General features: G+C 40.8%; 1 protein-coding gene across 1 annotated transcript; it reads left to right on the plus strand.

The window, feature by feature from the left end:
- Nucleotides 1–130: 130 nt before the first annotated feature.
- On the plus strand, nt 131–11,281 carry mthfd1b (methylenetetrahydrofolate dehydrogenase (NADP+ dependent) 1b). Its single transcript, XM_010773165.1, has 28 exons — nt 131–366; nt 2,411–2,495; nt 2,580–2,639; nt 2,742–2,795; nt 3,226–3,362; nt 3,507–3,607; nt 3,722–3,858; nt 4,162–4,273; nt 4,378–4,505; nt 4,676–4,773; nt 4,960–5,133; nt 5,323–5,459; nt 5,567–5,613; nt 5,694–5,801; nt 5,887–5,961; nt 6,052–6,154; nt 6,406–6,482; nt 6,701–6,841; nt 6,924–6,992; nt 7,108–7,219; nt 7,418–7,557; nt 7,971–8,012; nt 8,161–8,261; nt 9,003–9,180; nt 9,448–9,555; nt 9,695–9,847; nt 10,518–10,615; nt 10,722–11,281. Exons 1-27 carry the CDS (start codon nt 329–331, stop codon nt 10,605–10,607), a joined length of 2,805 nt encoding a protein of 934 aa, XP_010771467.1. The 5' UTR covers nt 131–328; the 3' UTR covers nt 10,608–10,615; nt 10,722–11,281.
- Nucleotides 11,282–14,773: the final 3,492 nt, after the last annotated feature.

The raw sequence follows: 14,773 nt of genomic DNA on the forward strand, positions 1-14,773 counted from the left end.
AGTCCCGCCCATCACCACACGCCCTTAAAAACTGGAAATCCTATTGGTTGTTAGGTTCTGCATGCAATTGGCTGTGAGAGTTGACAGATGGTCAATGGCCGCGCCCTTCTCTGTAGCCTTAACGCTATTCCTGAAAGTTAATACGATGGTTTTCATTTGTAGTGCTTGAGTTGTGCATGGGGCCTACGCCATCCCCTTTGACTCACAACACTTTTTGAGTAAACTTAAATTTGTGGGAGTCCTCCCCGTGCTCCTCTCTTCTGGTCAGCCTGCGAGTGTGTGCACGAGACACCAGCATTTTACAACAAGGATATTCTGGACCAAAAAGATGTCAGCTCAAATCATAAGCGGGAAAGAGGTTTCAGCGTAAGTAACAGACTTTATCCTGCTCCTTTATTGCTGCATATAGAGCCAAATAGATGTAAACAGCGTGACGAAACGTGTGTGTGTGCTGGCTAACTAGGCTGCTAACTAGTTAAGTTAACGGTGTTAAAAGGTAAAGTTAACGTCACTTCAGTCATAAAAAAACGACTCTGAAGGAGCCTTATCCATGTTTAACATACATATGTTTTATATGTATATTGTATTTTCTTGTCAGTGTTTGCAGCACATCATTCTTTCTTAACTTAGTTGTATTGGTTGCACATTATGCTGTCCACGTGAATGAAGTGTGCCCCAACAGTTACTATACCGTTAAGTCATCCAGCTTCTAAAACACAGTGGACTCTTTCTCAAGTTGAATGCTATATTTATTTACTGAAAGTTAGATAAGTCTCATTGTGTTAATACTAAATGTACTGACATGTGACTGTCACTTGTGTAATTTGGTGGTATTAAATAAAGTCAGATAATTGAAAACTTCAATGGTTGCAAATCCTGCAGTATTATGTAAGAAGCTGTGTGATATGATCTTTGCCCTGTAGGTACAGTGACCTCAGGTGATGACAAACACCCTTCATGAAAACCTGTTTTATTATTTAAGTGTAATTTTCAGAATATTTTCTTATATTATTATTAGTTTTCAGTTTGAATGAATCCAATTATTGCTTACCATGCACAGTTTAGGATAGGGTTTTTGGCAAAGAGGAATAAACATTTAATTGAGTTGCATGTGCTTGTCACAAGACGTAACAGCCTGCACCATGTTAAAAGCCCCTCACAGTACTCATTAGTTTAATTAAATTCACAGATCTGACATGCATTCAGTTGGAGGCTTTACATTCATTATTTTTGAAGCTTGACAAAAGCTGACCATTGATTGTTCTCTAGACCTTTATGGACTTTGGTTTGATTCACAAGTGTCTCTGCCTTTCAGGAAATGTAATTCTCTACTATGCTTACGTGAGGTCTTTAAGGAAGTACAATTGGTTGGCACGGGCCACAATCAAAGCCCAACAGTACTGTGTATTGTATGAGTGTTACAGGAATATGGCCCTAGTTGAACAGTGACCTGTGATAAAGATATCTACTGTTGTAGCTAAGATAAGGACTGTTGTTGTGATGCAATCATTTATACTATTACTATATGTGAAGTCCTAGAATTCCTAGAATTAGACATTTAAATGTTTAGCCCTTAATTACGCCAACCTCCTTTTTATGAATAAATGAAGGTTATATGTGAAATATTGTCCTTAAAGAACAAACTTTCAAAAGTAGGTATTTGATATATACTGTATGGCTTGCACATGTCGATTTAAAATGTGTATTTTGTCCAAAGTGCCATCTGCTTTAAAGTGCCTGATGTTTTGAATTGGGCTGGAAGACATTAAAATCATCAGGTTATTTGGGCCCTTTGGATGAAGATTACAAACACAAACCACACATTTTGTACGGTCATAGGGGCAAAAACACTCAAAGGTAACTTCAAATGTAGTTCAAAGTGGTGTCACTCCACTTTGTCATGCATCCTTCATCAATGGTAATCACATGGTGTATTCTACCATGACTGCCAATGAAGTTCATGTGATGCACAAAGACACTGTTTAATCTGAGTCTGTTTCTTTGGTAAGAGTTTAAAATGTGATCATCTGTCTATCTCCGGAGCCTCTTGAGCAACACCGTGGATGAAGTCAATAAAGCTAATTTGTTTTGTGATTAGCATATGAACAAAAAATGCTGTCAGTTTTAAGCTTTATTCTGACACGCTAGATCTTATAATGGATTGTAATGTAAAGTTAAAGACCAGTATCTTTGTGTCACTGCTGTCTTTGATTGTTTTAGTTGACTTGAGTTCATCTACTGTACAAGTTGAATGGACAACAAATAAAGACAAATACCAAAGATAAGATTCTCATTCTCCTCAACTGATGACCTGGCTTTGCATGTGCAGTGGAGATTGAAGGCATATTGAAAAATGATGTCACTAAATAAGAGATTAACAAGCTTTTATTCTGTTGTCTTTCTTTCTCAGGAAGGTGAGGGAAGGTCTGAAAAAGGATGTGGAGCAGATGAAGCTTCAGGACCCAAACTTCAAACCCGGTCTGGTGGTTTTACAGGTAAGTGTACATTTGAAACAGGAACCTGTATTATTTTATATACTACTTTGTAAGTTTTGCAAGTTATATGGGTTTCGTTTGCAGGTTGGAGACCGCGATGATTCAAATCTGTACATCAGCATGAAGTTAAAGGCTGCAGCAGAGGTACAACATTTATTTACACACAGTTCGTACACCACACATTTTCTACAAACTGTTTGCAATCAGTCCCAACTTCGGGTCTAATCTCTGCTTCTGTGAACACAGATTGGAATAAACGCTACACACATGAGACTGCCCAAGACTGCAACGGAGGAGGAGGTGAGAGTGGATTTGAAGTATTATTGTATCCCAGGTTTTGATTTGACTGTATACACAGTGTTAATATGCAACTAGTAACTGTGTTGGAGTCACATTATGAAATAACAAAATCAATGTAGTTGTAATCGGCTATGGTAACTGGGTAATATCAAAATATATACATGTTTTAAAAGAGTAACTACGTTTTACAGTTCAAAAGTTGACTTCCAAACACGGTCACACTCACAGTAAGACACTTGACTGTATTCAAGGATGTAAAACATGAGATAGTCAACATGATTTTCAGTGCAGTGACATTGGTGCAAAGTTTAACATTTAAGGAGGCTTTAGGTGCCATAACAAAATATGGATAGTAAGGTTAATTGTTAAATGACAGGAGAAGGACATGGGATTGTAAAGGCGGTCTGTCTGTCTGTCTGTCTGTCTGTAGGTTCTTCACAGCATCACAGAGGTGAACGAGAACTCGTCTATCCACGGCCTCATCGTGCAGCTGCCCTTAGACTCAATCCACAAGATGGACACGGAGAAGGTCACCAACGCCGTGGCCCCAGAGAAGGACGTAGACGGGTAGGCACATACTTAACTAAAGATCAGGCTTTTATTTTAGGGTTTGCTTATTGGTGCTTATTTGCTTCCATTGAGTTTAGTTGAAACAACTAAAATCAGAGAGCTTTAATTTGCAATGTTCAATGTCTTCTGATCCATTCTCAGGCTGACCAGCATCAATGCGGGGAAGCTTTCACGCGGGGACTTGGGCGACTGCTTCATCCCCTGCACACCAAACGGCTGCATGGAGTTGATCAGACAAACCGGTAAACACAACTTCATGCACCCCTTTTCAAACAATACAAATAATCTGGGCCGTGAAAATATACGACGAATAATCGAATAAGTCCTGAAGTAATTTATCCATCTCCTCTCTACAGGTGTGTCTGTGGCAGGGAAGAAAGCCGTAGTGGTTGGTCGCAGCAAGATTGTGGGCGCACCGATGCACGACCTGCTGCTGTGGAACCACGCCACCGTCACCACCTGCCATTCTAAAACCACTGATCTCCCTGGAGAGGTAGACACGCCTCCATCCAACACAGGAATAAAGTCATTAGCAATAGAGCATATAATGCAACTGATCATCGTTGTTGTTGAAACTTCATAAACAATACATTCGTCATGACATGCTGGGAGTAACCGACCTATGCTGCCATCGTGTGGTGTAAAACAATACTGCATGTTTTGCTAGTCTTCAATTGTTTTATTTCTATAAACTCTCATAAATGTAATTCCCACCAGGCTTAGTTTGATCTGTATCAATGCCACTCTTTTATTTATTGAAGACTCTCTTATGTAAATCTCTGTTTTCCTTGTCCAGGTGGGCAGAGCAGACATCTTGGTTGTGGGCATCGGGAAAGCAGAGATGGTGAAAGGAGAGTGGATCAAGAAGGGAGCAGTGGTCATCGACTGTGGCATCAACCATGTCCCAGGTTCCACTCCAAGTTTCATTCTGCTTTAAAGCATTGGACTCTGGAGTTTAATCCCTGAATCAAGTGATTGCATTTACTTATAAAGTTTCCCTCTGTGTTTTCAGATGAGACTAAAGCCAGCGGTAAGCGGGTGGTGGGTGATGTCCACTACGCCTCAGCCAAGGAGCAGGCCGGCTTCATCACCCCTGTGCCGGGGGGGGTGGGACCCATGACTGTGGCCATGCTGATGGCGGTAAGCTCCATCTCGTGGTGGCATTAAAGGACATTTTGTTGTTATCATTTCTATCATGACTTATTTAGTTTCAACAAAGCAAGTAAAGGACATTTCAATGTATTTCTTATTTAGTTCTGTAGTCACATGTAACCTGGATTTTAAAAGAATGACTGTTTCTTTGTTTCTAGAACACCGTGTTGAGTGCAAAGCGCTTCTTGGACAGCCACCAACCAGGGAAGTGGAACATTACTTACACCAAACTCAACCTTCAGAAGCCTGTGCCAAGGTTTGTTCCATAATCTTCCTCATTCTGTCATTCACATGCTCTGTTAACTTGTCACAGAAGGATCGATTACATTTGGTAAACCACTTGTTTGCTTGAGTGCTTTTTTTGTCTGTCAATCCTTGCTGTTTCCTCTTTATATTGAGATCAAAAAGTCATTGTGTGTCTTGTTTTAATAACTCCAAACAGCGACATTGTGATTTCTCGCTCCTGCGTGCCCAAGCCTATCGACGGTCTGGCGAGAGAGGTGGGCCTGCTCTCTGACGAGGTGGAGCTCTACGGCAAGACTAAGGCCAAGGTCCAGCTGAGTATCATCAAGCGCCTGCAGGCTCAGCCAGATGGCAAATATGTGGTGGTCACTGGGTAAGCTGTCTGCACCTTTTATCTGCTGACTCAACTGAACTGTTTGTTTTTCCCTGGCCTGCAGACTGTAGATTTGTTTTAATGTTTCAAACTAAAGCAAGATCCGAATCCTTTTTTTTTTTTATAACCCAGCTTCATTGAAATTATTACTTGTTAGTTTTAATGTTCCATTATATTTTCTGTCTACAGCATTACACCCACCCCCCTTGGCGAAGGGAAGAGCACCACCACCATCGGTCTGGTCCAGGCCCTGGGAGCCGAAATGAAGCTCAATGTGTTTGCTTGTGTCCGACAGCCTTCTCAGGGGCCCACGTTCGGCATCAAAGGTGAGCTGTGGAATAATGTGCGCTCAGCAAGAAGTGGCACAGGTTTGCAAGCTGTTCAAATTGAAAGTTGGAGTCATGGTTTGTTTAACTCTGTCTTCTTTCTGCAGGTGGTGCTGCCGGAGGTGGATATTCTCAAGTCATTCCAATGGAAGAGGTACTACACTGCTCTTTGAAGTTAGTATTGAACTGCTTGTTTAAAAAGTCAAATTAACAATTAGGTCTGTTCATTTTTAGTTTAACCTCCATCTCACCGGGGACATTCACGCTATCACGGCTTCCAACAACCTGGTATCTGCTGCCATTGATGCTCGCATGTTCCACGAGTCTACGCAGACTGACAAGGTGGGTACTCCGTTCGGACCGTGAAACACACTCTTTGTAATGTGTGTACTCGGACTATAATATGTCTCTTCCTGTTCATCCTCAGGCTCTGTATAACCGCCTGGTCCCGCTCATTGGAGGACAGAGGAAGTTCTGCCCGATCCAGATCAACAGACTGAGGGTTAGTTATAGATCAAAGATTTGTAGGTTTTGACTCACACCCCAGAGTGTGGCATACGGCTTACATTTAAGTGTTTCTGTATTTGTTTAGAAACTGGGCATAGAAAAGACTGATCCCTCCACTCTGACTGAAGAAGAGATCACCCGCTTCGCCCGCCTGGACATAGAACCGAGCTCTATCACCTGGCATAGAGGTATGAAGTCTCTTGATCCTCATGACACAACATTATCCTTCTCATTAAATCCACTGTATGTAAGTCAGGGCTTGGAATCATTAGAGTTATATTTCCACTATACGATGGATACAAGATAATAGCGGTTTAAAAATGTTTGATATGCTGAGTTATGCACTCAACATATTTAGAATATCTTTTTCTAAACCCGCAAATGATGCGGTTTTCGAACAATATATTGTGACTGTATTAATAATTGCGTGTCATTTTAGTGTTGGATACCAATGATCGGTTCCTGAGGAAGATCACGATCGGCCAGTCACCGACTGAAAAGGGATTCACAAGGGAGGTAAAGAGATATACTGTATATATATATATATATATATATATATCAAGACAATATGAACAACAGCCATGTTTAAACTGTGTGTAATACACAGCAATGTATATTATAGAACAATAAATGTGTGTGCTTTCATCTTTTCTTCTTGTATACTGAGTGTAACGTCTTATTTTACCACATTACGTTGATGATGAGAGAATATTAATGTCCGCTCTGTTCTCCAGGCTCAGTTTGACATCACAGTGGCCAGTGAGATCATGGCGGTGCTCGCCCTCACCAGCAGTATGAAGGACATGCGTCAGCGTCTGGCCAAGATGGTCGTGGCCACCAGCCGCGGAGGAGCGCCCGTCACCACCGAGGACCTGGTCAGTGCCGCACGCTCCCTCCTGACGGGACCTTCTAATTAAGTATTGTGCAGACATAATACCCTGCTGTATTTCTCTACAGGGTGTGAGCGGCGCGCTGACTGTGCTAATGAAAGATGCCATCAAGCCCAACCTGATGCAGACCCTGGAGGTGAGTACGACACACATCCTGACCTTTGCACTTCCATTCAAATAGTTTTTTCAAGCCAAAGAAGTTGCCTCAAGTTATGGGCTTTGTATCATATGTGATTCGTCTGAATCCACAGGGAACGCCTGTGTTTGTCCATGCCGGCCCGTTTGCCAACATCGCCCACGGCAACTCTTCCATCCTAGCAGATAAAATAGCTTTGAAGCTGGTTGGACCCGAGGGCTTTGTGGGTAAGTGGATCTGAGAAAATGTTATTTTTAATATTAGCTTTGTCTTCTTTGTTCTGCAGTGCTACAGTAGATTGTTTGCTGTGTTGAAAGTACAAATGATTTAGTGTCCGATGTCATATAATTGAAGGTTGTAACTCACAGTTGGGATTCTGTTACTATTCTCCTCTGTCTCACAATCCTTGTCAATTGTGCAAACAGTGACGGAGGCTGGCTTTGGAGCTGACATCGGCATGGAGAAGTTCTTCAACATCAAGTGTCGCTACTCGGGCCTGAGACCCCACGTGGTGGTGCTGGTGGCAACCGTCAGAGCCCTGAAAATGCACGGGGGAGGACCAACGGTGAGTAGCACTACGATTCTTAAATAAATATAGTATAAAGATAAATAGATATATAACTGGTACACACATCTTCACTTGGTGAGGCACTTTCCCTCCAACAATCTCTCATAGAGTCTTTGTAATTCGACATGATGTTTGCCATTCTCCACTGAATACTGAACGCAACATCAGCATCTACACAATTTATATTTCCTCTGTACAAAAAAAAGGTTTCCCTTCCCTTTGGAAAGGACAACTCTCTGCTGGGAGTGTAATTACATTTCCTGATGAGCAATAACTCATACTCTCATTTAATCCAAACAATTTTAGAATAACTCTTACGCAAACAATTGTAATAGCCTCAGCTGTATAGGATTTGGTGATTTCATTGTTGGATTACTTTAATTGATTAAACATTTGTCTTATTTTATCAGGTCACTGCTGGGATGCCACTGCCTAAGGAATACATTGAGGAGGTAATGAATAACACGAGATTAATCAACATTTTGTATTTAAACGTTTTGTATGGAGAGCCTAAAGCAATACTGTCAATACAGTTGCTGCTCTTAAATAACTTTTAATAATCTTATTTTAAAATGTGTGCATGTCTGTACCCTCATGTAGAACCTGGAGCTGCTGGAGAAGGGCTGCAGCAACATGAGGAAGCAGATCGAGAATGCACAGCACTTCGGCGTGCCGGTGGTGGTGGCCGTCAATGCTTTCAAGTAAGTGGTGGATGACCACGGTAGCAATGGACTCAGATTATCAGTAACACCTAAAGCTGCTTCAACCATCCATATGTTCATATACAAATATACCCAATGACTGCAAGTAATGTTAAAGGCTTCCTACAGAGAATGATCCTCTGCAGCCTCTTGGCAACTTTCAGCACATTATTTTACATTTGACAGCAAGCTACGTTACTGATTTTTCTTCAATCTCACCACTCTTATCAACCCTGTGTCCCATCGCAGTCAACAGAACAAAATATCTGATAGACCTTCTGTATGTACCTGCCCAGCCAAAAACAACAGAGACAAAGTAGCTGGGGAAGATAGGGCACCATCTAGCGGCTGGAGAGCTAGATATTAATGTCGGGAGCTTGCAGGGACCAAAAACTGAACTGAAAGTGAATATAAGACTTGCATCCATCAATGTTTTGTGTGCAGCTTATTGTTGCCAAATAAAATTGATTAAATCAGATTTAAAGATGGGTCAAGAGATTATACATCTGTTTTCGGTTCAATTTTTCTTCTCACATTTTTGTTGACTGGCTAAATAGAAGCAAAGAAAAATGCCTCAGTACTTCAAAGGAAAATATATGGCCTTCACTTGAGGTGGATAGGTATTTAATCAGCAGAGCGAGTTAGGTGATACATAGACGTGTAGTTAACATGTAGTTGAGAGGTGCATTATTTAAAGCCTCTGTATTTCCCGCATGTATCTGTGATGGTTTGATCCTGCAGGGCAGACACTGAGCTGGAGCTGGATCTGGTCTGCAGCATGGCCAAAGCAGCCGGAGCCTTCGACGCCGTGCGCTGCTCCCACTGGGCCGAAGGTGGAGCCGGTGCTGTGGCCCTGGGGAAGGCTGTCCAGAGGGCCTCCGAGGCCCCCAGCAAGTTCAAGTTCCTCTATGATTTGGAGGTATGGGCCATCACATTTTCTATTTTTTCCAAGATGGTTAAGGGCAAGTGTTTGAAATTGCCAGAAAATGTGCATGTTATTATATTCGTTTTGTCTGTAAAGGGGAATGTAAATGTGTAGCTCTCAACAACGAAGAAATTCCCTCTTACCTGTACTTAAAAACTGTTGACAAATTCATACTTTTGGTTTAGTAAACAAAACAATGTTTAGCACGAGTTAGTCAACATTGGAACTGTTTCTAATTTGAATACTACAATTCCTCTTTAGCTCCCTATTGCTGATAAGATTCGAATAATCGCCCAGAAGATCTACGGAGCGGACGATATTGAGCTTCTCCCAGAGGCTCAACACAAGGTGGAGCTCTACACCAAGCAGGTCAGAAACATGTTGGTTTTCCTCCTCTGTCAGGCCTGCATGTTGGCAGCTGCTGTTATTAAATCTGGATTTACAATGCTGAATGAGTCCTTTTTGTTAACAACCTAATGCATGTTTTTGTTCACTCCTCTACCCTCAGGGTTTCAGTAATCTGCCAATCTGCATGGCGAAGACTCACCTGTCGCTCTCTCACGAGGCGGACAAGAAGGGCGTGCCCTCAGGCTTCATCCTGCCAATCAGAGACATCCGAGCCAGTGTGGGCTCCGGCTTTCTGTTTCCACTCGTCGGCACGGTGAGCTTTCAAACAATGCATTTTCCTTCCCACAGTTTAGCAGCAGATTTATGTTCAGGTATTAGGGTGTGACGCTCCATCAAATAACATCACATTGTGTTTGCTCCAGGCATCTGTCAGTCTTATAATTAGCATATTATTAATGTAGCAGTTAACTGTCTTGTCATTGAAACAGACGTGTTGACAAACACTGCTGTGATCAGGCTGTGCAAACAGTTTGCACAAAGGGCCTTCAAGTAAAAAGTGAATAGCTGAATCCCTTCATGACTGCACACACCCTGGAAATGTAAAACAAACGGTGTCACCAACTGTTTGCTAAAGGTTGATCTCTGTGAATAAGAAAGCCAGACATCTTAACCCGGGGACTACTAACAAATACTTTGGTACAATTAATCAACCAATTAAACTATGTCATCTATAATACATAAGAAAATAGTTTTGTAACACAAATAATTTAGTTTTAAAGTGAATCACAGTATATTATCAAGGAAAAACCCCAAACTTTCCAATACATCCATGCATTTTCAAATATATTCACTGTCAGCACCTTGAATACATTCAGCCTTTGTTTAACTTGTTTCAAATGTCTCTTTGATCATGTGTACTTTTTAATTTATTGATTTGATTGACTGTTTTACTAAAAACGTCTTTCTCTCACTGCTCCTCCTAGATGCCCACGATCCCCGGTCTGCCCACCAGGCCTTGTTTCTACGACATTGATCTTGACCCTGAGACTGAGCAGGTCAACGGACTCTTCTGAGGCAGATGGTAAGAAGCTGGTTAAGATCTACAGATACCTATCTCATGCTATAGTTGACAGGCACATGGTTTTAAATATTGCCTTGTTTGTTTCTGCTTTATCCCCCTTCTGTAGTGATCCAGTGAGCATTGATGAAATGGGATGACTACTAACTGGAAGCGCCTTCAGCTTGTCTGCTGGAGCCGTTTGTTTGTTGATATTTTTCACTCAAACCCTTAAATGTGTAAATAATCTAATTTGTCTTGCCCACAAGGCTGCTGAAATCAAGAAACGTCATTATAACAGTCCTATTGACAATTCTTTCAGTTACATGGATGCTGAACAAAAACAAGTCCCTTTTTTGTATTTGTAATCTCAAAACACTGACAATAATCAGCGTAGACTCTTGAGTGTCTAAATTGGAGCCTTATATGAATTAATTATGTATTTTGCAATTGTGAGTGCCTTTGGGATACATTTTTAATTGTTTTCTTTTTGAACAATCTTGTTACTCTTGCCTGTGAAATGTCTCGTATTCTAATTGAATATTTCTAACACTGCTGTATGAATCATAATTTGAGAAATGTGTGGTTTGCACTTTTCACTCTAATAAAGTGTCCTTGGTTGAAAAAAGCCCACATGTAAAGGATTTTACCTTATTTATCAACACTGTTCATAAAACAATGTTTTATATTTCACCTCGTGTTTTTCTCGACAATCAATCATTGTTTGATTATGATTATGTTCCCATTTGATAGAAATAATGAGGATGTGGTATGATCACATGCTGAGAACGTATTCTCTCACACAGCACTGATGTCAAATAAGGCATTGAGACTTCCCAGAACAAATGCATATAAGTGCACTTCCCAAGTATCATATGCTTCCATTTGGTCCACTATCCTAATTTCTTACACTGGCTGACAAAGAGTTGGTGGCAATTTGTTGTGTCATGTACCACGTCAGTGTAGCATCACCATGGAAACCAATATGTCTAGGTGCTCTGTTAAGCGTCTCAGGCGCATTCAAAGGTGTGACACATAAAGTGGACTGGAGTGGAACAAGAGGAATCAACAGATATAATTCATAGGTAAGGAGCACTTATTTTTGCAATATATTATTTTCAGCTGAAATATGTTGATTGGTAGAAACGTTTTTAGGCTATAAAGGACAGTTTGTTTAAAAATATAAAAAACATATGGTACTGATGGTAACATATTGTATGTACTACCATACATGTATCAATGGATGAATCAGACTGCAAAGTTCAGAAAGGTCTAATCAGCATTTTGACCATGGAAAAATGATTCAGTGTTGCAGTGATCTGCTGTGAAATGATAACAGATGCTGTACCAGGATGGCAAACTGCAAGAAGAAGTAAAAAGTGTGTTTGAACTATTATTAAACACATTATTTTCCACCAGCAGGAGGACCATGGATAGTCTGAAATATAACTACGTCAGGGACTACCGGTACTCGGCATAGTCCATTAATAATGCTCAGGAGAAAACGCACTTCTTCTAAATGTCTTTCCCCGGGATCAACAAGGATAGATTCTGGAAGCAGGAGGTGTGATGAGTGCAATGACTCATACTGCACATGTTTCATGATGAACATGTTTGTGCAGAGCTGTGAAGAGAAAATCTGTGAAAATGTTGAAACGGCATCTCTTACAGAGCACCAGAGGCACTCTCGTGCTGAAGCTCCACGATTGGACCAAAATCACTTTACACGGAAGATGAATGCATTAAAGAAACTTTTTTCGACATCACTCAACTGCTTCAACTCTACCATAAAACCTGGTGAGGGAAGCAGCCATGATGCACATCACGCCGTTACAATCCTCAACAGGCACACCAGAGACTCTGTGGACCTAAACACTGCTGGTGGATTATCAGCCTCAGAAATACATAAATTCAGCAATGCAGAACATAAGTCATCTGTGGAAGATAGCGAAGCCAAGCAACTCCTTCATCAACACGTTTTTTATTCCAAACGCCATTCAAAATCTCTAGGGCTCAAAGCCTTTTGGAGGCAGAAACCCAGAAAGACTTCTCCTTTCTTCCAGCACTTTGGAGAAACTGAGGCATATATGGCAGATGAGATAATAATCCTGGCTAATGAACATGCAGATGAAAGCACATAGGTAAAACACCACTGTGCTGACTGTGGGTGTATATGTGACAGCTATGGTGTTAGCAAGGCTAATAATGAGTACAGGGAAGAGTTGAAAACACTTTCACATGTAAGCAATAGACAATTTACACAAGCAACAAAGCACCCCATGTCATCTCAATAGAAAATGCGTCAGAGCATCCTGAGGTGAGGGACAAGATCAGACTCTAAATTGCATTCAACAGTGACTCATAATTCACCATAATGCTGCTGCAGAAAATGGTGATGTTGCCTGAAGATTTTAACTTGAGCAAAAACAGATTATATATGAACTGTTACGTTAGGTTCCTCTGCCCACCTGGATCCCTACGGCTGGGCAGATTATTATGGATTAGTATGTTGATGATAAAAAAAGTGAACAGTTCTTCACGAAGATGGCAGTAGAGGAAAGGCTTTGGTGTGAGCTGTCGCCCACTGGAGGATCAATGTGTAAGAAATGTGTGTGCGAACTTGCATTCATACCAAGTGAAACTTCAAGCCCTTGGGTGGTCATACTGAGTTAAGGTTAGACATTTGCTTTTGCAGCCATATACCAGTGATTTAATCCTGATTTTTGTAATATATTGTTTCAACATAATTTAGGTGTAGTAAGTGTTTTCCGTTTCTTTACCATGTAATGTTGTCATGACTGAAATATTCATAAGAAACCCACATCATCATACTGCTGTGCAAAACTCTGCCCTGCATCAGCCAACTGTGTGTGTTTACTGGCATCAAATTGCAGAAGAGACATGGTTATATGTGTTTATTTGTTGTGGTGGAAATTCCACACTTAATCACCTTCTGGTAAGAAAATAACAAATATACAAGCTTTAACCAAAGTTCTGTTATTTAATAAAAAGTTATAGCATTTAACAGAATCAATCTTATTTCCAGCTGGAAAGGCCAGAGGTCCTGCACTAGTAGATAGCAGGATCTGAGCCCGTTACACAGAAAAGCAATGTCATTTATACAGATGAGAGCAGATAACAAAAGGGACATTAGACAGTTAACATCCGTATGATCATTTGCCTGACAATGGTCCAGTGGCACCCTCCTGTCTGTCGAGTGCAAGAGAACAGAAGGCTGCCAGTGTTTTGTATTAAAGGTATGATAAAGCCTGGGAATGAGCCCTAGTTGACATTAGGACTGATACATTCAAACTGCCGGAAAATAAAGCCAGAGAAGGAAGTTTATATACTTAAATGAGACTTAATGAAACATTTACTACAACATTTATGTGAATACAGTCAAGCCTTTTCTGGATATGTTTATGAGATATGTATTTCATTCTTTACAAGCATTTTCAAAGAATGATCGTTCAAGTATTATTACAACCAGGAGGAGGATCGGGAGCACCACAGTCACCAGGACCAACCTGACCAACAGCACGGCCACCACCTTGTTTCTTTTCTTTTCCAAACCCTTGTCCACATCCTTTTCCTTGTCCACATTCATTCAAAACAAACCAATGATGCATTTTCTTTAAACAGAGGGAGGTGAATGGCTGCTTAGTTTTAACTCAAAAAGGGTGTAAAAACTCATACTTTTTCACATTTCCTTTGTCCTTCCTGTAAAAAAAATATGGAAAATGAATATGGGAGCTACAAACTCACTAAATCAGCCAGTGGGGCATAGGACACAGTGAGGCTGAACAAATTCTTACTCCGTCAAAGTCATAGGCTGGGCATTGCTCCTCCTGCCCAATTTCCACTTTCTCGACCAGATGAATTGTTTCATAAGTACACATTGTTTTATGCTGTTAGTCAAAGGCCATCAGCACTGTCAGGAAACAAACTGACCTTTTTGGCTGTGATGGGGAAAACAAAACAAAAAAACAGGGGAAAAAGTTGCAGTTAAAAGAGAAATGACACATGAACCAAAATGTCAAAAACATTTTTCCTGCACCGAAAATTATTTCAGAGCAACACATATATAACATTTAATCAAAGAAAAGAGCTCACCATTTGAAAATAAAGCAGAAACATCCTTTATGCCCTTACAGTGTTTGTTGAAATTGTTCTTTATCATGG

The sequence above is a fragment of the Notothenia coriiceps genome, unplaced genomic scaffold (assembly GCF_000735185.1).
Source record: "Notothenia coriiceps isolate Sejong01 unplaced genomic scaffold, NC01 NC01_scaffold00012142, whole genome shotgun sequence".
Taxonomy (NCBI): Eukaryota; Metazoa; Chordata; class Actinopteri; order Perciformes; family Nototheniidae; genus Notothenia; species Notothenia coriiceps.

Bases quoted from the DNA above. Each gene is read 5' to 3' on its own strand.
- mthfd1b (XM_010773165.1), top strand. From the start codon at position 329: ATGTCAGCTCAAATCATAAGCGGGAAAGAGGTTTCAGC. The intron at 2,796-3,225 runs GTGAGAGTGGAT...GTCTGTCTGTAG, and splicing joins AGACTGCAACGGAGGAGGAG to GTTCTTCACAGCATCACAGA. The intron at 8,262-9,002 runs GTAAGTGGTGGA...TTGATCCTGCAG, and splicing joins GTGGCCGTCAATGCTTTCAA to GGCAGACACTGAGCTGGAGC.